Genomic DNA, 23,017 nt, shown 5'->3' with positions numbered 1-23,017 from the left:
TACCTAAGCTATGCAGCATGAATGAAAGCCCACACTAGGCACATACCAATGACATATGTGTGCATTTATATCAAACACACAATACATCCTTTTGTATGCAGAACTTGATGAAATGGTGACCACCCAACTTTCAGAACTGCACACACACACACACACACACAGGAGACCTGTAGATAAAGTTAGAAAATGCAGTACTGGTATTGTTGGCAGACCTATATAGAAATATAGGAGTGGTTGACAGGGACCACAGGCTGTCAACAACCCCAATAAGAATCCCACCCTCTCAGGCAAAGGCTGTTGGAGGAGTCCAGTGGCTGTTTTCTTCAGTGGAGGAAGAGGCAATGGGTGGACCCAAACTTGCTTTTTCTGCAGTCCATGATGACAGAAAGAAGTGTGACTCAAGTTTTCCCCTTTGTTCTCACACAAAAAGGTCCCTGTTCCTGATGTTACTGGTCTAGTATGCTCCAGAGGTCACTGCAGCAACGATAGCCCCTTCCTTCCACCCCCTTCACCTCCCTCCGTTTTGGTTTATTCCCTGCTCTGGAACCATCCACATTGTTTATACCAAGGCAGCCATTTCTTTGGGTTGAAAGGCCCAAGTTCTGGGTCAAGTATGTGAAGAGCAGGTGACAGAATGGAGGTCCAAGCCTGGTGGCTTTAGATGGCCTCTTTCCATATTCCTGGCGTTGTCAGAAATGTGGGCTGCACAGAGCTGTTTCTACGGGCAGTGGGCACACACAGAGATTCTGACACTGTGTGCCAGGCCAGCTGGGGAGGTCGGCTGGATGCCCTGATTCTAAGAAGGGACCCCCTATGGAACCCTCCACCTCCTGTAAGCGCATGCGCTCTTGTGCACCTAGGACACCTCAAGGCCAGTCAGACCCTCTGCCCAGGGCAGGCCCGCATACCCCCCCCCCCGTGTTGTTGGGAATAAAGACAAAAGGGAAACGGAAGTCGAAATTAGTTTGGAAGCGGTCGCTAAATTTCAGACTGGTTTCTTTTTAATCCCCCTAGCTTTGAAATTGGACTTTTCAAGTGAGGGCAAGTTTTCTGAAATCACCTCTTTGGCCCCTTCTCAAGCGCACAGGCCGCCTTGGCCCAGAGCAGCAGAACCACTTCCTCCCAACCAGCTCTCCTCGGGAATTGTGAGGCCACAGCCGGCCAGGAAAGCTTGGGGCCAGCAGAGGAACGTGGTCAGCAAGGGGTAGTTTTTTTGTTTTGTTACTGGTTTTCCTTTACCATGCAAACGAACCAAAAATCCTTCAGAAACTAAGCGACTCCAGGTGATCCCAAATGACAAAGACATTTTTTTTTTCAAGCACATAGATCCAGAATCTTAAGACAGGTGATTCGGTCGGACAAAGATGCTAATGAAGGTGGAAGGGAGAGCAACCTCATTTTAGGCCCTCAAGTCAGAAAACTGCCTTCTTCTCCCACCCACCCCCCACCCTTCTCCATCTGGGCCATAGTTAACCACCTTACATCTCTTCCAAAAAAGAGAGAGAGATTTAAAAAAAAAAAAAAACAAGGAAAATAGAATTTCAGCTGTGCTTAGGACGGTCGCTTGGGTTAGGGAGCCTTAGGGTTTCTCCTTTTTAAAAAGCAGGCCACTAGAAGGCTACCAAACATTCCAAGGGCTCACAAGCGCCACTAGATGCAGCAAATCCAGGGTACAGCACTCCGGGGAGGATTCAGGCCTGACATCTTGTCATGGAAGAAACTAGTTGTAACCCCCTACCCTCATGCCCTCTTTGCCTTTCCCTCGGGATCCTGTTTGGGCTTCCTTTCCCCAAGCAAGTGTTTGTTTCCAGTTTTCCACTCAGATTTGGCATCCTTCCCCCTCCCCGGCTCTGGCTCTGGCGGCCAGCGAGCTAGAGAGAGCAAGCGGGAAGCTGGGCTGTTACAGCACCCGGGAGCTGTTTGCCAGGGCGGACACAAACACCAGTCTCTGGGAGTGATAAGAAAATGGAGAATACTGTATTTGCTTTAGAAAGTTTTTACATATAGATAAACACGCAGTTAAGATAACAGTAAAAGCGCCCTACAGGAGTGAATGGGGCCTCCAAAGCGGCTAGGAAAAACGTGAATAGCTTTTGCATAAGAATACTACGGTCTCACTCTCTGCTTTCACTAGCGACAGGGTCCCCCTCTCTCTCTCTCTAACCCCGGCCACCTCGCCAAGCCTCGATCGCCAAGTCCCCAAAAGGAAAGAGGTGAGTGGGAGGGAAGGAGGGAGGAGAGAGAGAAGGGAGAGGAGAAAAAAGCAGGGATCATATACAAGCAATTTCTACATATATATTACAAACTGGGAAAATGACCGATCATTAAGATATACATAATTCATATAAAATTTTGAAATAAAAATAAAAATCTGTTACAGTCATAACTATTCTTTTTCCACATTTATAACCAGTACCCACACAGGCAGTGACAGAGTGGAGAGAAAAGGTGCTTACGAAGAAAATGATTGTCGGCTGAACAAAAACAGAGGATTGCATCTTGTTTGACCAATACTTGGACTTAAAAACAGAGAGAGAGAGAGAGAGAGAGAGAGAGAGAGAGAGAGAGAGAGAGAGAGAGCTAGCTAAAGGAGAAAAGAGCAACAGAAGGAAGAAACATTTGCTATTTCTCTCGAGGAGTTTTTTCCTATCTTTCTTTCCTTTTTTTTTTTTAAACAACAAATTCAGAACGGAGAGGTCAGATTTTTTTCTTTTTGTCTGCTTTTGTCGTCTTGTTGCAGCGGCGGTGGTGGTGTTTTGTTTTTTTGTTTTTTGTTTTTTGTTTTTTTGTATAGTCGACTCTTTAAATCATTTTAAACTAGAGAGAATATTTTCCCAGATACAAATAAATCGTCATGCAGGTGGGGTGCCGGGTCCGTGGGAACCAAAAGGAGAAGCCGTGCTTGTCCTAGAAAGTATACAATTGTCACCTCTTTTATGCTTTCTGCCCGTAACATCAGCGTTTGTGACTGTCTGTTGGCGTCGCGGTCCTTTGGGGTGGCCGTGGTGGTAGGTGGTGGGGTATTTTTGATGGTTTGAGGTTAATTTATTTTTCTTGTTTTTTTTTTAATATATTTTTGGCGGGGGTGGGAGTGTGTATGGACTTGTGTGTGTGTCTGTCTGTGTATCCTGATTTCGGTTTGTTCTAGGGATGGAGTAGAAGAAGAGGGTGAGGAGCAGGGTTACGAAGAGGAGGGGAAGGTGGAAGGGGAGGAGGGGGAGGAGGAGGGCGGCCTTGGCTATCATACATCACATTCCGAGTCGCTGGAGGTTACCGAGAGGATCGAAGTGCCGGTGTCCGCGCGCTCCGTCAGGCTGGACACACTGGTGGTCGGACTGGCCGCCGTGGACGGTGACTCTGCTGAGCCGTGCGTGGGGCAGCCGGGCTCGGCCAGCGAGCGCATCCCGCTTGGCCCGATGGCCTGGTGCTGGAGCCTGCGGGGAACAAGAGAGCCATGCCCTCCCTGACTCGGTGGCCCGCCACCCTGCTCGCCTCGCTCACACCGCGGGGAGCCTGGCCCGACTGGGCCCGCACTCCCCTACAACAGCGGCCTCCTGCGTGGCGTGCCCCTAGCCACAGCCCTCAACGGGGCTCTGTGTTCTTCCTGGCACCCAGCTGCCCCCTGAGTACCGCAGAGACTTCCTAACTAAAGTCCGAGCTCCCGGTTTCCCAGCCCAGGGATGCGTTCCGGATAGGGACGGCCTCAGATGAAGGGCAGACTCCCAAGCCAGCCTCCAACGGAGACCTGAGCAGGCAGCAAAGGACCCTGAGCCCGGACCAGCAGACAGTGGGGAAGAGCTTCGCTTTCTTCCGCAGCCTCCTAGGCTCACATAACTGGACCCGGAGAACCAGGGATTCCACAGAGGCTCAGGCCATGGCCTTCCCAAGCACACACCCCAGAACTGTAGGGGTTCTCCTCAGAGCACCCATCGCTTTCCTTTCTGAATCTCTACGCAGAGGGCGCAGGACACGGGGAAGAGAAAAGAGGGAAGTTGGAAGCTAAAAGATGGGGGGAGGGGGGAGAAGAAAGAAAAGGGAAGAAAGAGAAGACAGGAGGGAAGGACAGGCTGTGTCTCTTTTCTGGGTGACGAAGCAGTTGTCTGAACCTAGTGTCTCCCTTCATGGAAGCCTTTCACTGGTCATGGTCACTCCCCCCATCTGGCGAAATGTGGCCTCCAAAAGGAAGAGATGAGAGGAACGTGGATTCAGGCCTGGGCCACCTAAACCCGCACACACTCTAAGCCTCCAGCCACCAGCAGCTGTCAGCAGTCGGTGCCCCTGCTCCTTGCAGCGTCCCAGGCCTGTACCAGAACGTCTGCTCAACCCCTCTTCTTTCCTCTCCCGTCCCTTTAGACTAATCATCTCTCTGCCCTCTCCCTTTTCTCTTTACTTTCTCACAATCGAGCTTTAAAGATCCACCAGAACCAAACAACTTTGTGACTCTGTAACCAACTTGCCTGCCATGACTGCACCTGCGATTTTGCTCCAAAACGAGTGGATGCTCCTGAACTGAGGCGATAGGGAGACTTGAAGCTTTCACTATCCCGCCCCCCCCCCAACACACTAACACTCCAGGCCTGCCTCTCCTGTCCAGGGATGGTGGCCACCGGCCTTCTCTTTGTGGCAGGAACCCTGGCCCCCTTTCCCCTCTTTGACTCGTATGGACGCCTCTAAACCGAGCCCCCCCCCCCCGCGCTTTTGCAGTGCACAGAAATAATCAGACAGCAAGTAGTATTTTCCTTTCCTTCCAGCCTTCTAGCTGGTGCCAGGGCTGAAGAGACCCGCGAGGGGTTTAAGGCCCCTTAGGGACAGGCACGGAGGGTTGAGGACACCAGAGGCATGCTCACACAGCGCTGGCTCTGATAAAAAAAAAAAAAAAAAAAAGCCCTTCTTAAGCAAAGCAGAATATAAACCCACAGCCGGTTGTTCCCTGTTCCAGGGCAACCAGGAACTTTTCTCTAACTGTCCAGAGAGCACCGGTATATCTCCAGAGCTGGATCAGCCGCCTCTACCATGCCCCGACAGCCTGCGTTTTCACCCGTTTCCCTTTTTCTAGCCCCGGAGCCTGTGGTGGCCCGGCCGCGGTCCCCGCCACTGACCTGTTCTTGGCCGCCGCTGCGCGGTCGCGCTGTCGCCGGTTCTTAAACCAGTTGCCTACTTGTGTGGGGGTGAGGCCGGTGGCCTGCGCCAGTTCGCGTTTCTTGCTGGGGTTGGGGTAGGGATCCTGCAGGTACCACTCCCGCAGCAGGCTCCGAGTCCGCTCCTTGAAGCAATGGGTCTTCTGCTCGCCATCCCAGATGGTGCGCGGCAGAGGGAACTTCTTGCGCACGCGGTACTTGTCCACCGGGCCGAGCGGGCGGCCGCGCAGCTTCTCGGCCTCCTGGTAGTGCGCCTCGAGCCACATGGCCTGCAGCTTGCCGTGAGACTCCTTAGTGAACTTGTGGTTCTCCAGGATGTGGTACAGGTCGCGGAAGTTGCCGGTGTGGAAGGCGACGACGGCGCGCGCGCGCAGGATCGACTCGTGTTTGTTGATGGCCTCGCACGCCCCGGGGGCCACGGGCAGCGACCAGAGGAAGCGGCCCAGCCGCTCGATGTCGCCCGTCTCCTCCAGCGTCTCGCAGACGCTGGCCACCTGCTCCGGCGAGAAGTTGAGGGTGGGCAGCTGGAACATGGACAACTCTTCCGGGGGGGCCCTGGAGCCGCCGCCGCCGCTGCCGCCGCCTGCTCCGCCAGCACCGCCGCCTCCCGCACGGTTCCCGCCGCCGCCGCCTCCTCCCGCGCCGCCGCCGCCGCCGCCCGCACCGCTCCCGCCGCCGCTACTCGCCAGAAGTAGGGAGCAGTGGTGAGAATCGGCGAAGTTTGGCAACAAGAAGTGGGAGGAATAGAGGTCTAGGGGGGAGCGGAATACCATGGACTGACCTGAGAGGAGAGGAAAAAATTCAGGGAGAGGAAGAGAAAGGGGAGGAAGAGGAGGAGAGGGGCGATGAGGACCAGGAGGAGGGAGAGGAGAGGGGGGAGGAGGAGATGGAAAGGAGGGGGGAGCAGAAGGAGAAGGAGGGGGAGGAGGAAGGACGTAAGGGACACCCACACCCCACACACATCCACATACACACACACCCGCGCAGCCACATAGAGAGGGAGGAAGGAGAGCGGCCCGGTGCGCGCGCAGAGAGAGAGAGAGAGAGAGAGAGAGAGAGAGAGAGAGAGAGAGAGAGAGAGAGAGAACCCGAGGCAGAGAGAGGGAGAGAGGGGAGAGCGAGAGCCAACCACGGCCGAGTCAAGATTCAGCGATTCCACAGCAATCGCCCTAATGACAACAGCCTCATAATATCTCCCCTAAATCCACAGTGAGTGCAGCATTGAAACATTTTGTTTCGCTTTTCTATTGGTCTGTGGCGTGTCGTTGTGGCGTTGCCACGGCAACCACTGCCAATCACTGTCAGCCCTGCCAATCAATACTGAGAACGTAAGGACGGTTTTACCACTTAGCCGGAGGGGGGGGGGTGAGGGAGAAGAGGGCGAAACAGAATTTTAAAGAAAAAAATCTTTGCAACTCTTAATATCCTCTCTCTCTCTCTCTCTCTCTCTCTCTCTCTCTCTCTCTCTCTCTCTCTCTTCTTCCTCCTCCTCCTCCTTCTCCTCCTCCTCCTCTTGCTCAAAGAAGTTTTAATCAAAAATTCGAAAAGGAATAGGGGTAGAGTAGTTGAATGCAGCGAGCTATTCGTTACACGGAGTGTTTGGGGTTAGGAAGAGACTCCAGCCTCAGGAGCACCAGGCAGCCTTAGATGAGGCTAGAGACCAGGTGTCCCGGCAAGGTTTGCACATGGTGTCTCAGCCACCTCCTTCTGTCTATGTGACCACTGGTCAGGAAGAAAGAGGAGAGATGATGAGGCTCACTGCATAGTCACCTTAGCAAGCTGCTGGGGGAGCCTAGATCTGGGAGACAGAATATGGTACCTAGGAAGTTGAAGCCAGGGCTAACATTAACACAGGAGGCTGTGAGTCCAGTGCCCTTGGACTACATTTCCCAACTCTTTCCACACCATTGCACAGTTCTGCTCCCAGCCAAGGATTGGTGAATTTTTCCATCACTATGCATTTTATAACAGTGGAGACATTACACTTTCTCTGTCTTCAAAATCAACTCCACTCTTTGTTCCCCCACCCCCAGACTTCAGCTGTCTCCCACAGTGGTAGACTAGCAACAGGAGGCCAGAAACCTAGGGACACTGGACCTAGGGGAGGATGGAGGATGCCCACTTTTCCTACCATGGGTACAACCCCTGTCATGCCCAACATCCCCCAAAAGATACAGAAACTTTAGAGGCCACCCTGAGTAAGCGCCCAAGGCCTGAAAGCCTTGTATGTAAATAACTACAATAGATAATAAAAGCCAAAATTCTCCATACATAAAGCAATATCATAACCCTGAAACAGACTCCCCTTGTCCAAAGAACGCAGAGGGTCTTTCCTGCCTGCGACTACCACAACCTCCAAGCCAGGCCCGGGCATTTATTTATTCTTAGGTATGTTGCTTGTGAGAAGTTGTAATCTGCATCTTGAGGCCGGCCTCCCTTTGTGAGGCTTCTGTAACTATGGAAGTGTGATTTACGCAGATTTGTCCGGGTCAGAGACATCTTTCCCTACGCACTGTGTATATTTAGACAGGATTCGGACTGGTGTTAAAAAGTGTATATGTTGAATGGATTCACACACAGTAGCTAACAATGCCCACATTGTCGGCCCATGTACAACGCGTATTGAAACGCAGCGCCCAGACTTCAACTAATCTGCCCTCAATAAAGCTGAAATAATTATCCTAAGCTGCCTTTCCAGAAGAAAAATCATTGAGGAATTCAAAACTTTTTTTTAAAAGATCTTTTCTACATTCCGATGCAGATCTGGGGGCGCGGCGCCGGGTACACACCACTCAGGAGAGCTCAATGAGGGAGGAGTGGAAAAAAAAAAGAAGTTGTGGGAGAATTTAAACGTGAACTCAACTGGAGGCTGGAGCCAAAATGGTCGCAGGCCCTAAATCTCAAGCTCGGATCTTCCTTAGGCCTTGATCCGACAGTGCCAGGTTTTAAAGGGCCGAGGAGTGCAAACTCGATTTGAGGGTGACACCGAATGTTTGGGTTGGGCTAGGGGACTATACTGGCTCTTTAGCAGGAGGCAGCTCAGGGGGCCTAAACTCGCTGACCAGGGCAGAAGAATGTTCACCCTAAAAGGTAGATCCGTCGAGCCCCACTTTTGGCGGTCTCTCTCCAAACATCTTCATCTGCACCAGGAGTGCTTTTCCGCTCAACTGCAAGGCTCTGGGCGGTCGCTCTTTGCAGGCCCAGAAAGAGCCCAAAGGTTGGGACACAAAAACAGACACTTCATCTTTTCTTCCGGACCCCTTTCTCTTGTAGGGGGAAGGATTATAGACTGAAAGGTGGGAGGGAGAAGGGGCAGGAGGAGGAAGCGGGGGGAGGAAGGAATGAAAAAGGGGAGGGGAGTGGGTATTGTGCCGCGTGTGGAGGGGGAGAATTCCTACGGGTGGGTTTCCGAATATTGTGTTCAACTTTTTGAAAGCAGCTCGTGACCCCGAAACTGCATCCCCCGGAGCCGGGGACCCAGGCGCCAGGCGGGCGGGTGAACCCGGCCAGTCCCTCCCAATCCCCGCAACCCCCCGCCTCCGAGTGGGGGGGATCCAGGCCTGGAGGGAGGCTGGGCAGGTGCCGAGGGCTGTGCCGAAAGCGCTGAAATCGAAAACCCTCGCCACTCAGGAAGAACTGAGGCAAAAGGATCACAGATGCTGCTCGGGGCCAGCCCTATACTCCCTCCAGTGCCTGGACTCCCGTGGACCCGCGGGGCTCTGCAGTTCTCAGACGGCCGCGCCTTGTGAGCGCTAAGCCGGGAGGAGGGCGCAGGCAGGGCGCACAGCTCTGAGCGCGCCCCTACCCGGCTCGGGCCCGCAGCAGCCCCGACTGTCCGAGAGCCTCTCCGCAAGCAAGGCTCTGCGCCGCCCTCTGAGCCCACCTCCTGGCCACAACGCCGCCTGCGCTTCTCCAGCCCAGGCCGGAAGCCCTACGCTGCCTCCTGAAGCCGGTAAGTTGAGAGTCCTGAAAGCTGAGCAGGGAGGCGGGGCGGGTGGTCCCTGATGCTTATTGTAGGACTGGATCCCGCCGAGGCTCCGCAGGGTCTTGATCTAAAAGGTTTGGGTGTGTGCATTTTTGGAGAGGGTGTCTGTGAACCTCTGGAGTCTCCCCAAAATCCCATTCGCTGAGCATTGGTGAGAGGAACTGGTGCAAAGGACCCAGGCTGCTTTGCTCCCTGATCTGGGGTGGGTAAAGCGAGGGCTGGGAATGGAGCCCAGGGCACTTCCAGAGTGGGTGGGACGCTGAGGATCGCCTGCACTCCGGTACTCTCAGAGCCACAAAACCCGAGGGGATTGGCTTGTAGGGCCTCTAGATCTCTTCTCTTCTCTTCTCTTCTCTTCTCTTCTCTTCTCTTCTCTTCTCTTCTCTTCTCTTCTCTTCTCTTCTCTTCTCTTCTCTTCTCTTTCTCNTCTCTCTCTCTCTCTCTCTCTCTCTCTCTCTCTCTCTCTCTCTCTCGCCTCTCAGACTCAAGGACTGGGGACTTGGTGGATCTATGGCATTAGTACCCACAGAGGTCACCTGCACAGACAAATCTGTCGCCACCCTTCAACCCTGGCCTACCGGATCTGCGGGGAGAAATGCAGCATTTGAATTGGGGAGTGTTCAATCCTGCTCTGCGGGATTTACAAATATCAGCTACAACCCAGCCATGAGAAGGTCTCATACAGTCAGAGGACTTTGCGGGAAGCACACTCCCTCCTTGTTTTGGGTTACAAGGAAAGCCCAGGAAAGCTAGTCCCAGAAGGCCTGGGTCAGCTACACCCAGTTCACCCATGCTCAACCCGGAACAGCCGACCCAAACGGTCAGGAAGGTTTGTCCTGGGGGCAACGCCTCTTCCGGGCTCTAGGACGTTGGAAGACAGAGAGATTGCTGGGTAGCGGGTGGTCTGGGCCTCCCCGCAAGCTGCAAACGAAGGAGCTTGGTGCAGACCGCCAGGGAGGGCGCAGGGGAGCGCAGTACTCAGGCGGGGAGGCCTCGAAGCCCTTCAAGGACCCCGATTACTTTCCTTTGAACAACAACAACAACAACAACAAAAACAACAACAACTGCTCCCTCCTCCTTATATCCCCTCCCTCTTTTAGCCTCCAGGCACCAGGGCTTCGAGTAATTGTCCTTCAGGACAGTAAACACAGCTCAGTTGCCTCAACTTTCCTGGTGCATAAAAGTTCCCGGCGCGAGGGGAAATTTGAATATTTGATCAGCCCCTTTGAGTGACCCTCATTAGCCTGGCGCCCTGCTAAGGCCCCACCATTGCAAAAAAGCTGCTGGGCCCGGCATTTGTACGCCTTGTTAGCGCTGCTTAATGAAGCCGCCCCGACGGCTCAAAGGCGGCCTCTGGGGCCGGCAGCGCGCACCTCTCGGCACCCCGCTCTGCCTAATGAGCCCCGCCGCCCGCTAAAGGCCCTTCCACCCCCCACATCCTCAAACAAGAGGGGTTTGGCTCCGTCTAGGACCTGAACACCTCCCACCACCGGGCCCAGGAGGGTGGGCACAAACCCAGTCTAGCTGGCTACACGGTGATCTAGCCCCTGGAGAAAGAAGCCAGCTACTTGGAGTAAGCAAGCTAAACATGGTTGTGTGAGTGGGAAAGTAGGGAAGTGGATTTTACAGCCACTAGGTCTAGCTCACCCGTGGGTGCCACGAACCTTCCCTCACAGGGCCAGCTATAAATCAATTAGCCAGCCCAGCTCCTTAAAGGTGCATCTGGACTAGTGTTAGAGCGTCAGAAGGGTTGGTACACAGGGGAGGGTCAGCTTTCCACTCCCCCCTCAAATTCCTTTGCTCCGGTCTCCCCAGGAGGCCTGGCACTTCTCCCCAGGTGGCCTCACACTTTCTGGAAGGTCAACTTTCCAGACAACTAGAACTCTAGGCCTGTATTTGAGAAAGGGTGGGCAGATTCAGCTCCCCCAGGCCGCTGCTGCTCACACCCCTCGGAGAATGACTTCCAGTTTCACACAATCCCTCCCCTGGTCTCTCTTCCATCGCGTTTATAGCCATGGAGAGGTCTGAAGAACTTAGCCCAGGAAAGACCACGCTCCTTAGGCAAGACTGGAACCTCAAACAAACCTGGACGAGAGAAGGGAAATCCTAGGAAAAGGGAGTGGAGACAGCCACCCACTAGGACAAGCATCTACTCCTTCTCTCCTCTTCTTGGGCCAAGGAACACGGCTAACTAGTTAATATAAGAAACCATTAGAAACTGCACTTCACTCCTCAGAAAGAGTTGACATCTCTCACTGCCCTCTCGCCTCCATTGTCCTTTCTCCTGGACAGTTGGAACTCAAGGTCCCCTTTCACTCCCTTCTTGAATACCCCTAGCACTTGCTGGGTTGGAGGAGCAGGGAACTCTCGGTTCTCCACTCAGGACTTTCTGGAAGCCCATCTCCGTATGCTCACCAGCCCACCCTCCTACGCTGGTCAGAGTGAGATTGCTAACCTCAAGACCCCATTCAATGCCAGCTTTCAACTGCTGCTGAAGACCAATGTAGGTCCTGGATTAGAAGAACCGCAGAGTGTAAGTCTATTTGACCGGCCCCTCCTCCCTTCCCTCCTTCCATTCAGCTCCACTCCCGTGCCCAGCCCCCATTCCATTCCACGACCCCCTTAACTAAGCCCAAGCATAAACTCCAGGATCATCTCTGAGCCGGACGACAGTAGTGTCCAGGTCACGATCCGTTCTAAGGGCAAAAGCAGCGGCAGAAAAGTCAGGGGCGGGTGCTCTAGGAGAGAGGGAGACCTGAAGCGGAGGGTAGGATTCAGTTCGGAGCCCACCGGCTGCTGAGGGGAGGAGGCGAAAGGAGGGGGTTGGGAGTCCACCGGCATTGGGTCGGGGCAGCAGGGACTTCAGGCGGCGGCGTGGGGGGCTAGATCCGGAGGAGAGGGGAGGGGTGGCGGGGGTCGGAGGAGCACGCAGGGCGGAGGGGTGTGGGGCTCTTTAAGAGCCACACGGCTAGCAGGAGAGGCGTGCGGCCCTGTGCTGGTAGCGCACTGACCCCGAAGGGGATTTAGCGGGAAGGGAGCGACCGGGTTCTGGGGGCTTTGTCCGGGGGCGCCCAGAAAGGCCGAGGCACAAGAATAAGAAGCGGCTGCAGCGTGAAAGGCTGCGAGGAGCGGCGGCGCTGCTGCTCTTGACTTCTGAGCAGGGCTTAGAAGGCCTGCCCCGGCTTAAGCTGAACTGAGGGTGCAGAGTCCTGAACGCCGAGTTCACGAGCCCTGAGTCCTGGCCTCTAGGCTGAGGAGGCGTGGGATAGGGGCGGACGCTGGAGTAGTGGGTCTTCTTGCGACAACCCCTTCGTGGATCTTACAGCCTTGCTACCCTAGCGCAAGGTTGTTAGCCTAGCCCGCCGCGTCTGGCATAGCCAAAGAAATTTACTTTCCCAGCTTGGCTTTTGCTTTTGTGTGTCCACCTCGAGCAGATCCGGAGCTGGCCGACCCCAGACTGATTCTCAACAGGTGGCTGGGTAAGTCTGTTTAAAGAATTCCGTGTAAATCATCAGCTCCTCCCCGACCCCTTCCCTTTCCCCTCCCTCTTTCCCCCTAGGCGGGTCCGAGTACTCTGGGCTCCTCCCGCCAACGGTGGCTCGGGTGTTGGGGGCGGGGTGGCAGGGTACTTGCACCCTACCATGGGGGCTTTCTGGCTTGGGGTTCCAGGTTAGTAGATCCCTTGTGAAGCCTCACCCGGTACCCCGGAGTTCCAATCACCAATGATTACTCTCAGCTTCTGGCACTGAGCCTCTGCGTCCCAAGAGGGGGAAGGAGACAGAGCGCGCAGCAGAACCTCAAGATTTGAACCTGCAGGAAAGGGGTCGAGGGACCCCTGGACCAGCGGTCTTGGTGTAGGGGTCACAGAGGAAAAAGAGCTCTCCATCCTCTTTGTGGGAGACGCGAGAGACTGCTTGGAGGGATACGCGCCAGTGGCACAAAGCCGGGCAGAGGAGTGGGGAGTGGTTCTGCAACCGAGGGTAGTGGTGAGATGGGGGAGGAGGTAGAGGAGGCCAAAAGAGGGGGGAGGAGAACCAAAGAAAGGCAAAGGCAAGAGATCCAGGGCGTCCGAGAGAAAAGTCCAAAAATGTCCCTAATGCGCGCTTAGAGCAGACGCGCGCTCGGGGGCGCACAATCTCAATTCTCTCTCTCTCTCTCTCTCTCTCTCTCTCTCTCTCTCTCTCGTCCTACACAGGTAGTGCCCCCCCCCCTGCTCTGTGTTGGTCGTGCCGGGACCCATCGCACACAGAGAAGCCACCTTACCCCTCACCTCACCCCGTCGGCCCAAAGACTGACCACCCTCGCCCGAGTCGGGGGGTGGGGTGGGAATCCCGGATCACACACACACACACACACACACACACACACACACACACCAGGGTAGGGGAACAGGGAGGATCTTACCTGCAGAAAGGTAAGAGAAGCCGGGAGCGTGTAGCAGCGGCGGATAAATATTCATTAGGAAGTGTAAGTCCTTTCAAAGGGCTCCGCGCGCGCGCGCGCTCTAGCTCCTGTCTCTTTCCCTCCCTCTGTCCTCCAGGAAGGCTTCCCCTCCTCTAGCTATCTCAACGCCCCCCCCCCCTTCCTGCGAAATACCGGGTGGATCCTAGGCTAGCTAACCTGTTGGGAAGCCTGAACTGCGGCAGCGCCTCTGCAGCTAGCAGTTTGCTTTCGCTCCTGGGGCGCGCGTCCCCCCCCCATCCCCTCCCCTCCTTCCTTTCGCCCAGCCCCTCACCCCTCCTAAATTACTACATCATTAGCTTTATTGGGCGGGGGGGGGGTGGCGGGTAACGGAGCAGCCAGACGCACCTCTCCATAGAAGGGTGAATAGTTGGTGCCCTGCGATGCAACCCCAACTCCATCTCCACCTCATTCTCACCCATCTGCACATCCTCATCCAATCTTGCTTCTTTTTCTTCGCTCTTTCCACCTCCACCTCCATCCTGTGTCAACCTAACTCCCTCAGCAGCCCTCCCACCCGCCGCCGCCAATCCGGATCACAGATTGGGTTGGGAGTGAGATTGCAAGGCTGTTAGGTCCGAAGGTCCTGTGTGTCGAGGTTAGAACTCCTCCCTGCCGTGAGTATGGGGTGGTTATCAAGATCTCCTTCTCCTTCCTGACCCTGCAAGGTTACCAAACAGCCTGGACTTTTGAATCAGATCTCTGGAGCGAGCATTAAGAACTCCAGCCAAACAGATCTCAGGGCCTGGCCCTTTCACTCAGCCGCGGAGGCTGCTTGAGGGATGGGGAGAGGTGACTTCACTCAGCGCCAACGCGCAGGAAAAACTCATAGACGACAGTTGGACTAATACTCGTCCTTTAAGAATGCACTACCTGAAGTTAGTCGAAAGTCATCTTCAATCAAGGAAAGGAAAAAAAAAAAAAACCTCACATCTAGAAGCTTCGCTGAAGCCACTTCCAACAGCACGCGAACATGTTTGCGCACACCCTTCTCTGTGCACTCCCCAATGCCTGCTCTCTCTCGGGCAGGTGAAAATACAGGCTGCCCAGGCCAGAGGAGAGAAGGCGGCGGAGGAATACATCGCTTAGGGTTTTTTAGAAACTAGGAATAACTGTTTTCAATACTCTGCTCTGCTACCAGGACCTTAGGTCCTTCTTGGGACCCTGAAAAGTGGCTTTGCCCCACGATGTGGGGGGGGGGGCAGTGACTCTAGCTCTGGCCCTCCTACTGGGAGCTTAAAGTTGGGGTGAAGGGCTTAAGGAGGAGCCGAGGGGGCGGGCCCTGTTAGTTTGCAGTTGTAAGTGCAGCTGTGCCTGGGACACCAAGAAAGAGAGTCTCACCCGCTAACGCTCCTGGTGCTTGCTTAGAGGTTCCCCGAGGTTAACTACGGGAGCTTCTGCTCTCTCCTGAGCCCCAGGCCAACACAGGACGATGGTGGCCGGGATGCCAGCCGACGCCTAAACTCAGTAAGACTTCAGTTGCCTCTCATTTTGGCTGTTCAGAGCTAATGTCTACCGGAGAAAGTTTTAGAAGTGGGTCGCACCCGTCCTGAATCCACCCTGTGAGGTGGCAGAGGGTCAGAGGGTCACTTCTTCTTGTTAAAGGTTAGCATAATACTTACTAGGGTAGAGGAAGATGTGGAGAAAAAAAAAAAAAGCCTACGGTGCCTAGGACTCTAACCACCTTACAGCTTACTCAAAGTTCAGAACCTCCCATTGTACACCTTCTCTCCCCAACGCAGATCCCTAAGGTCTCATCTTCATCTGTGTGTGTTCACAGAAGGTACAGTGTGCGAGAACACACTTAGGGAAATTTTAGGAACGCTAACCACAGTCCTGGAGGAATAAAGATGTGGCGAAGGAATGGATCGAGTGCATGAACACATACACCTTGTTGTCCAGATGCAGACAAAAGCTACCATGTCCGCTTGGAGTGACACCCAGACATGCACAGAGATGTACAGGAAGCCAAGGAGAGTGGGATCAATCAGAGTACAGTACAAGTACAGAGTACAGTGCAAGATGCCCAGGGACCCTGGAGAAAAACCTTTGTTGACTCTTCTGTATGGAAAGTTTCTGAAGAAAGGGCCAAGGAATGATCTGCCCCGGAGGCTGCCTTTAGGCTCCCATACCTGCTCTGTTGGAGACACCCAGAAGAGGCCAGTACGCCAAAGACTTTTTGGTTTGGTTATTTCTGTTGCTTGTTGTCTTTTTTCATCCTTTGCCTGGGAAGTTGTGCTCTGGAAGAGGGCTTGAGTAGACAGCACAGGCCTCCAGTAGATAACAAGAGATTCTCAATCTCCAATGAGGACATTCCGCTCTAAGGAAGCTTCCAGATAGGGGAAAGCCCTGTTTTGTCCCCCTTTCTCCTCTGAGATCTGAAAAAAATAGAAAGAAAAAAAAAGAAAAAGAAAAAGAAAACAAATCTAAAAACTATAGCCCAATCCCATATACATTAAATAAATCCACAAGGAATACGCTAGACCAAGCTAAATTATGTATTTAACTCATTTTCTTTTGTGAGATACTGAGAAGTCTTCAACTTCCTCTATTCCAGGCAGGGATTGAGGTCCTGGCCTGGCAGAGATTCTACCACCAGGGTTTCCCACAGTGGTTCTGGGGCTAGGCTTAAGGTGTAATGACTTGTTTTCTCTGTCACCTCTTCTGGGGAACTGGGGAACTGTCCCAGACAATGGCTGCCCCAGTTCCCTCTAGAAGAGACAGCCCCCCCCCCAGAACCCGTTGCCCTCCAACCTCACCTCGTTTTCCAATGTGCTCTCTTGAGCTCATTCTCAGAGCTCTTAAAGTAGTAGGTGTGAGTCTTGTACCATTTCTTTAAAAGAAACGACTAAGGGAAGGGAGGGAGGGAAGGAGGGAGGGAAGGGGTGGGAAGGAGAGCTACCTCCTGGGCTAACAGGTCCAGGAACCACTCTGTAAGGAGCAAAAGAGAGCCTGTGTTGTAAAGCAGAAGTGATCCCCCCGGACGTTGCTGCAGGGCGCCTTGCAACAGATGTAACTGTCCACTGAAGAGACAGAGGGTGGGCATGGGGAAGATTTTTTTCCCACCCTTTTGTGAACAACTCTTACACTTTTCCAAGACACATTTAGTTCCTGGACATTTTTGTGAATTTGTTCTCGATTGTGTTTTGAACAATAAACTGTGAGAATCAACTTCAAGCCCACACAATCAGAATCTTCCTTGGGAGGGCAGGTTCTTTCAGAGCTGTTTTTCTCCAGGTCGCTTTTATCTCACCCCCAATGGGAGTCACCTGCTGATGCTCCTCGGGAGGAGACGGTAACTGAAAGAGGGAAGTGAATGCAGACACATCATCCTCTGAGCCAAAGCGTTACTTTGGTTCCTTCTAGCTTAAGATGCCGAACACTGGTTGGCTTTGAACATCCTCTACTTCGCTAAGAAGTTTAGAGCCTTTCTCACAACAAACCACAGCGTTTTAGAACTGGAAAATGTTTCTTCTGATTTTCCAGTCTTAGGACAATTTTCAAACTCTAACTTAAAAAAATTGTTCATGGGGGTTTAGCTAGAACACTTGTAGCATTCGCTTCTCAAGTAAAGATCAACTGTTTTCTCATAACCCCAACTGCTCCACACACTTCATAGGATATAATGTATTTTCTTTACTTATCCTTGTGCCTTCTGCCCAGGACACAGAACTAGGGGCAAAACTTTGGAGGTCTATGACCTCTTGATAGCAACTGTAATTGTTGGGCTTTTGTTCTTGTGCCTTGAAAATCTCTCATGTACGTCTATGAAAATATGCATTGCATGGGTGTGCTCCTATCAAGTTGTCCACACTTTCTCAACAACCTTTGATGAATCAAACCATTTCTATTGCCCAGGGCAAAGGGCTAATCGCCTTATGGGTCTAGAGTTGTCATAGGATAGTACCCGGTGTGTGTGTGTGTGTGTGTGTGTGTGTGTGTGTGTGTGATATGACAGTTATTACTTTCAAGAATAAATTAAAATAACCAGATACCCCTTTAGTACTTTCCTCAACAGCGTCAATGCTCTAGAGATGGGGCCTCGCCTTCCAAGGTGTCTTCACTCCCACAGGACCCCGGCTCTCTGCCTCAGCCCAACCCTGGGCTTGCGCTCAGAGAGGAGGTATTCCGACGGAAAAAATCCCATACATTTTTAACTACAGTGATTACTAAATTAATAGCAGGCACCAAGACAGATGTCAAAACGTCTTGAAAATGTTTATCTGTGAATAATTGAGAAGGTAGTGGGACGCATTATCTGATTGTGTAATGAAATATGTATGAGGAACAGCTGTATGCAGCAGCCCCTTCCCCTTGCCGCCTTAGCCAGGGCCCTTCTCTTGCAAGCTTTCTTCTACTTTCTTCCACCTTTTTCTTCCTTCTACTTTCTAGTTCGCTCTCCTCTTCATTCACTGCTCACAGGGCTGTGGCTGCAGTGAACCCCAGAGTCGCCTGGTTCTCTGATGAAGGTTAGCCACAAGGTTTCCTCTAAGCCTTGCTGGATTGGCGTTCCGTAGCGGGATGAGGCTTCGTTGTCTGCTGTTCTGGCCATCGCGCCTTCCGGCCAGGCTGCCCGCTGGGTCTCCATGGAGTCTGTGGGAGAGCAGACGATGGAGCGGCGGCGGCGACAACGGTGGCTCGGAGCACCTGGTGTGCGCTGGCGGAGCTGCGCGGCCGGCTCGGAGTAGAGGCCCGGGAGCCCCGCGACTCAGCGGGGTGGGTCTAGGGTCACTGCGGGGTGACCGGGCTGGGGATAGGCCTTTGTTTCCCTCTCTGGCCACATTGCACACTTCCTTCCAGCCCCCAGCCAACCTCCAAGTCCCTGCGCCTTGGCCCTGTTTGTTTTTCCAGCCCCGAGCTTTCCACCCAGACGCACAAATAGCCCTCGTGGCTGTGTCAGCCGCCCCAGGCCGTGGCCCAGCTCAGGCCACAATCTAGCCTCCGCCTCACCGCCAGCTCAGGTTCTGCAGGAAGCAGAGGGGACAGGAGGGCTCCGGGGTCTTCCTGGAGCCAGAGGACACAAAGATCATCGGGCAGGGGAGGTGGCCGGGAATGGTTTAGGACCTCAGTGGGCTGTGAAGGCCCAAGGTCTGGGCTCAGACGGGCGCACGTGGCTTGAGTGGCGGTTCCTGTGCTTCGGACGCGGCCAAAGAGTGGGGACAACGGAGAGGATGAACAGAAGGACTCCTTCTGAGACCCCTTCAAGCATGGACCTTGAATGTCATGTCAGTCACATGTACAAACCCAGTGACCCCCCTGTAGGTATGCTGTCCCCATCTCCGCTTGCAGGTCTCTTTGCAAGGCAATGGGACCTTGTCCCTGGCGCCGCGCTGTCTGTCGTCCCCAACCGGACCACAAGCATGCCGCGGTGTCCACTTGTATAGTCCCCTGGCCGTTGGCCCTTCCTATCATCAGGTGCTCAGTGTCTCCTCCTGGGCCCCCCAGAAGGCTCACCTCCCAGCTTCTAGGCGCTCTGGTCCTTCCTGAACCACCGCCCCTGAGCGCTTGCAGAACGAGGGTCCAGCTTTGTGTTCCGCAGCATCGCAACGCCCCGCGTCTTCACAGGTTCCCTCTGTCTGCAGTAGAGATGCGCTTGGGCATTATTTCTCAAGCATGGCCCATTTTACCTAATCCCTTACATTTTTATTTTAATCCTACACATTACAGTTAATCTGTAATGATACCGCTTCGGATGAACCTGTTGCATACGAGGCACTGCAATTTGTAACCTTGGAAACTGTTTTAAATAAAGATTATAACAGTGGTGTCAATTGTGTTTATTCTCTGCGCAGGGGGCTGCGTAGAGGATTCGGCAGTTTCTCGGCCACAAGGACAGAGTTTCCTAAGAAGGGAAAGAAGAGTGCGGGCAGAGAGGAGAGGTCCGAGGAGGAAAAGAGAGGCCTGAGGACGCTCTGGCGGCTCCAGTACCAAGCCTTGGTATCTTTGGAATTCTGGGGAGAGTGGAAGGGCTTACAAACTACACATAAGTCGGTGAACTTGAACCACCGTGTATCCCGATTTTGCATTGAGCCGGGCCCTGCGCACCCGGAATGCTGAAGCGGCCAAGGGCAGAGAAGGGGTGTATTTGCAACTCGTGGTTTCTTCGGTTAAACAAACCCATAGCCTCAGCAACAACAACAAAAACTGCAAGTGCAGGAAGCAAAATTAAACATAATTCCTTTTATTTATCTGTTTCATTTATATCATTAAAATATTTTTGGTTATGTTGTATAGAATAGCATCCACTCTGATTATTACCTGCCATATCGGCTGTATTCAGCACAGCAAAATTAACAATTAAGAAAAAAAAGGTACATCTTATATATTGTATCTGTCAAGATACGTTACAATTTCCATTAACAAAAAACCCCTATTCTTGTTGAAGAAGCTATGAAGTATATCTTTCATGAGCTCTTTATTAATAATCACGGTTGTCAAAAAGAATTAGATATGCACAGATTGTAGCTGCAAAGGAAATATTAGATGCACAGAATAAAACGTAGAGTGGGATTGAGGCATAACTATTTTTCTTTTTAAAATTTTTTTCAGAGATGAAAAAAAAAAACCTGAGCTATTAAGCTTACTTAAAAGATGGCTTTGTTGGTTTAATTATACTGTAGTTATTTTATAAATATGTTTCAAAGGAAGCTTGCCATATTGCATGTCAATGAAGGCTGTAAAGAAAAGCTCACAAAAGCTAATGCATACCAAATACCAAATTTTAGTCATTAGCATTCCTATTTATTACAAACTAAAAGAACCTATTAACAGATGAGAATTTGTATTTAGCTAGCATTACAATGTTTGGCCATTAAAATAAAAAGGGCAAAGTATATACATTATTTTTTCCCCTTGGGACTATACATTATGTTTGCCTAGAAGCTCACAGGGAGACTAGGAGATGTTTCTGACTGGGAACAGGATTCTACAGTGGGAATAGGCCAGAGGGCCCACAACCCCTATTTTTGGTTATGGAGCTTAATGCTATTCATTTGGAAGCTGGAGCAGTTTAGAGCTGAAACCTTGCCTCACGCTGAGAGCCGCGCAGGAACCACAGCCCTTGAGGGGTCTTTTGTCTTTAATTTGTGTCATGAGCATATGCAAATTATTAATTGTTTCTCCTCTGGGTGAGAGAATGCCTAGTGGTGGTTATTCTGCTTTTGTTTGGATGTTAAAACCCCCTTCAGTGCTCCCCAGACTTTGGTTCTCCCTCGCAGATTTCCTTGGTAGGAAATCCCACCGCTTCTGCTGTACAATAATTCTAGAAATACTCACATATAGATTTGTGCCATTTCAAAAACCAGCTTTTGAGCGTCCATGGCTGTTCTGCACTCCGAAGTAAGTGGGGGATATACGTATTTTTAAACAGCTGTCTGAAATAGGAAAGTCTTCCCAACAATTCTTTATTTTTAAAAACATTAAAGATCATTTTCTTTAAATTGAGGCAAAAAAATCTAAATCTGATTGGGCAAGGAAAATATGTGCATTTTACAAAACTGAAATGAAACATTCAAAATAATAAGAAAGGACTATTTTGAATTCTATTGGGTGAAGGTTTTTTGTTTGTTTGTTTGTTTTGTTTTTAAGTAAACACAGTAATCGTTGTCCAAGCTTTTCAAATCCTCCGATCTTCAAGCGAGGCAAATGATAGTTTCTTCAGAATGATAATTCTTCTTGGGCACAAAGTTTTCTGCCTGCATGTTCTATTAAAAAGGACTGACAATTTGCATTAAGACACTTCTCTGAAAGGCCCATAAGGGGAAACAACAGGTACCAGAAGGAAGGGAATTCCCAACAGAAAGGAGGAAAGAAAGGAACTTTACCAAAGGCCATTATTATTATTTGGAAACCTCCTGTAACACACACACACTTTATTTTCAATAGAGAAACTAGTGGTGTGTGGTTGTCGATGCGGGCATCTGTCCCCTGTGAACCACCTGTGCAGAGAGAAAAGACGCTGCAGCTAATTCCTGCCCCAACTTTGCCTACAGAAACAGTGAGAGTTATTCACTGTATTGAGGAAACCTGGCTGCTTTGATGCTGGGAGACCCCAAATCGAACTCTTTCATCTCTACCCCATTTTATCTGCAGGAGAGGCCAGCTCCCAAGTCTAAGGCATACTTAACATAGAGGTTGGAGGACATGACCTCTGATACCTACAGGAACAGGAAGGCTGCTGACCCTGAGAGCAAAGGCCAGAGCCACAGTTGTTTGGGTCATCCGGCCTCCCAGTCCACCCAACACTCCCCTACTTCAGGGTGTGCCCAAATAATCCAGATGGCTACCCATATGCCTTTCCCCAACTGAATTTTCCTATTACACACTGAATGTAAATATTACCCGCAGCCAAGAAGACTGTTTTCCATATATTTAAACCCAAATGGCTTAAATCTCAGAGTGTTTGGAAGATAACTCACTTTCCAGTAGCCTTAAATCCCGTGTTTCAAGAGCTGATCAGGAGAGACCAACTGAGCGATGACTAGATACACTAGATTCTCTTCTCATGTCATGGCGCTGACATGTGCTGGGGACAGGACACGTACAGTGGAAGCCAGAGGGTGTCCCACTGGGAACAGACAGGGGTCCAGCATAGGAGAAATCTCAGATGGCTTCCTGGAAGAGGCAGAGTTTGAACTGGACGCTCAAGGTCTAGCATGAGTCTAAATGGTATGGGGTACAGTATGTAAGAGGAGTTGGTATCCTTTTAAGCTATAATATCGCATCTAACCTAAGGTGGGCAAATAAGGGTGAATAAATGAGCCAATGGCACTTTTCAATAAAAGCAACGTTACACACCCCTCTGACCCCTCTGAACACTTAGCCTTGGGATGGCCTGACTGTCATTAGTCTAATACCCACTTGAATGTTGCTGCTTTAGCCCCCTCCTGGAGGCCAAGCAGGGAAGTCAGCATGAGATGGCTGCTGATGTCTGGAGCTGACAAACCATGCTTGCTGGTATCTATCACATGCACACTCACATTCTTGTTCAGAGATCTGGATGGGTGGATGTTCCCACCATGGCTGCCCTGTTTCCACCCTTGCAAGAATAAGGAGACACGGTAGATTTTGGGACTTTTGCACTTCGCACGCCCCTCCTTGTTTTGTGCCAACTTCATGTTTTGCTTGCTACATCTCTGAATGCAAAGTGGCTAATGGGGATGGGTCAGGTTTGTATGAAGGGAACCAGTCTGCTGGGAAAGGCCTCTGGATCAGAGTAAAGAAAAGCTGGTCTGCCTGCTGAGCCAGAGAGAGGTGCAGAGGCAGAGGGGCTTCTCATGGGAGAGACATGAATCTCTGTTGTGGTTCTTTGAAAATACACACACACCACCACCACCATGAAATTTCTTTCTTTCTTTCTTTCTTTCTTTCTTTCTTTCTTTCTTTCTTTCTTTCTTTCTTTCTTTCTTTCTTTCTTTCTTTCCTTCCTTCCTTC

At 51.7% G+C, this 23,017-nt stretch overlaps 1 protein-coding gene and 1 long non-coding RNA gene across 2 annotated transcripts; one reads left to right on the top strand and one right to left on the bottom strand.

Moving 5' to 3' along the window:
• Nucleotides 1–3,023: 3,023 nt before the first annotated feature.
• Six3 (SIX homeobox 3) lies at nt 3,024–13,637 on the bottom strand. The gene is made up of 3 exons (XM_021149520.1): nt 13,528–13,637; nt 5,100–5,919; nt 3,024–3,434 (listed from the first exon to the last, which is right to left on the bottom strand). The coding sequence occupies exons 1-3, from the start codon at nt 13,580–13,582 to the stop codon at nt 3,242–3,244; spliced, it is 1,068 nt and encodes a 355-aa protein (XP_021005179.1). The 5' UTR covers nt 13,583–13,637; the 3' UTR covers nt 3,024–3,241.
• On the top strand, nt 7,738–15,971 carry LOC110283969. Its single transcript, XR_002376892.1, has 3 exons — nt 7,738–9,090; nt 11,507–12,602; nt 13,319–15,971. It is a non-coding gene; the product is annotated as an uncharacterized LOC110283969 (long non-coding RNA).
• Nucleotides 15,972–23,017: the final 7,046 nt, after the last annotated feature.

This window comes from Mus caroli, chromosome 17, assembly GCF_900094665.2.
Source record: "Mus caroli chromosome 17, CAROLI_EIJ_v1.1, whole genome shotgun sequence".
Classification (NCBI taxonomy): domain Eukaryota; kingdom Metazoa; phylum Chordata; class Mammalia; order Rodentia; family Muridae; genus Mus; species Mus caroli.
The sequence above is the reverse complement of the archived record's forward strand: the minus strand, read 5'-3'. Positions and strand labels throughout refer to the sequence as shown.

What these genes read in the sequence shown, in the direction of transcription:
- Six3 (XM_021149520.1), bottom strand. Translation starts at nt 13,582, where the DNA reads ATGAATATTTATCCGCCGCTGCTACACGCTCCCGGCTTCTCTTACCTT. An exon ending in CTTCTCTTACCTTTCTGCAG is followed by an intron (nt 5,920 to 13,527) that starts GTAAGATCCTCC and finishes CTCTCCTCTCAG; the next exon opens with GTCAGTCCATGGTATTCCGC. An exon ending in GCAGCGGCGGCCAAGAACAG is followed by an intron (nt 3,435 to 5,099) that starts GTCAGTGGCGGG and finishes TGTTCCCCGCAG; the next exon opens with GCTCCAGCACCAGGCCATCG.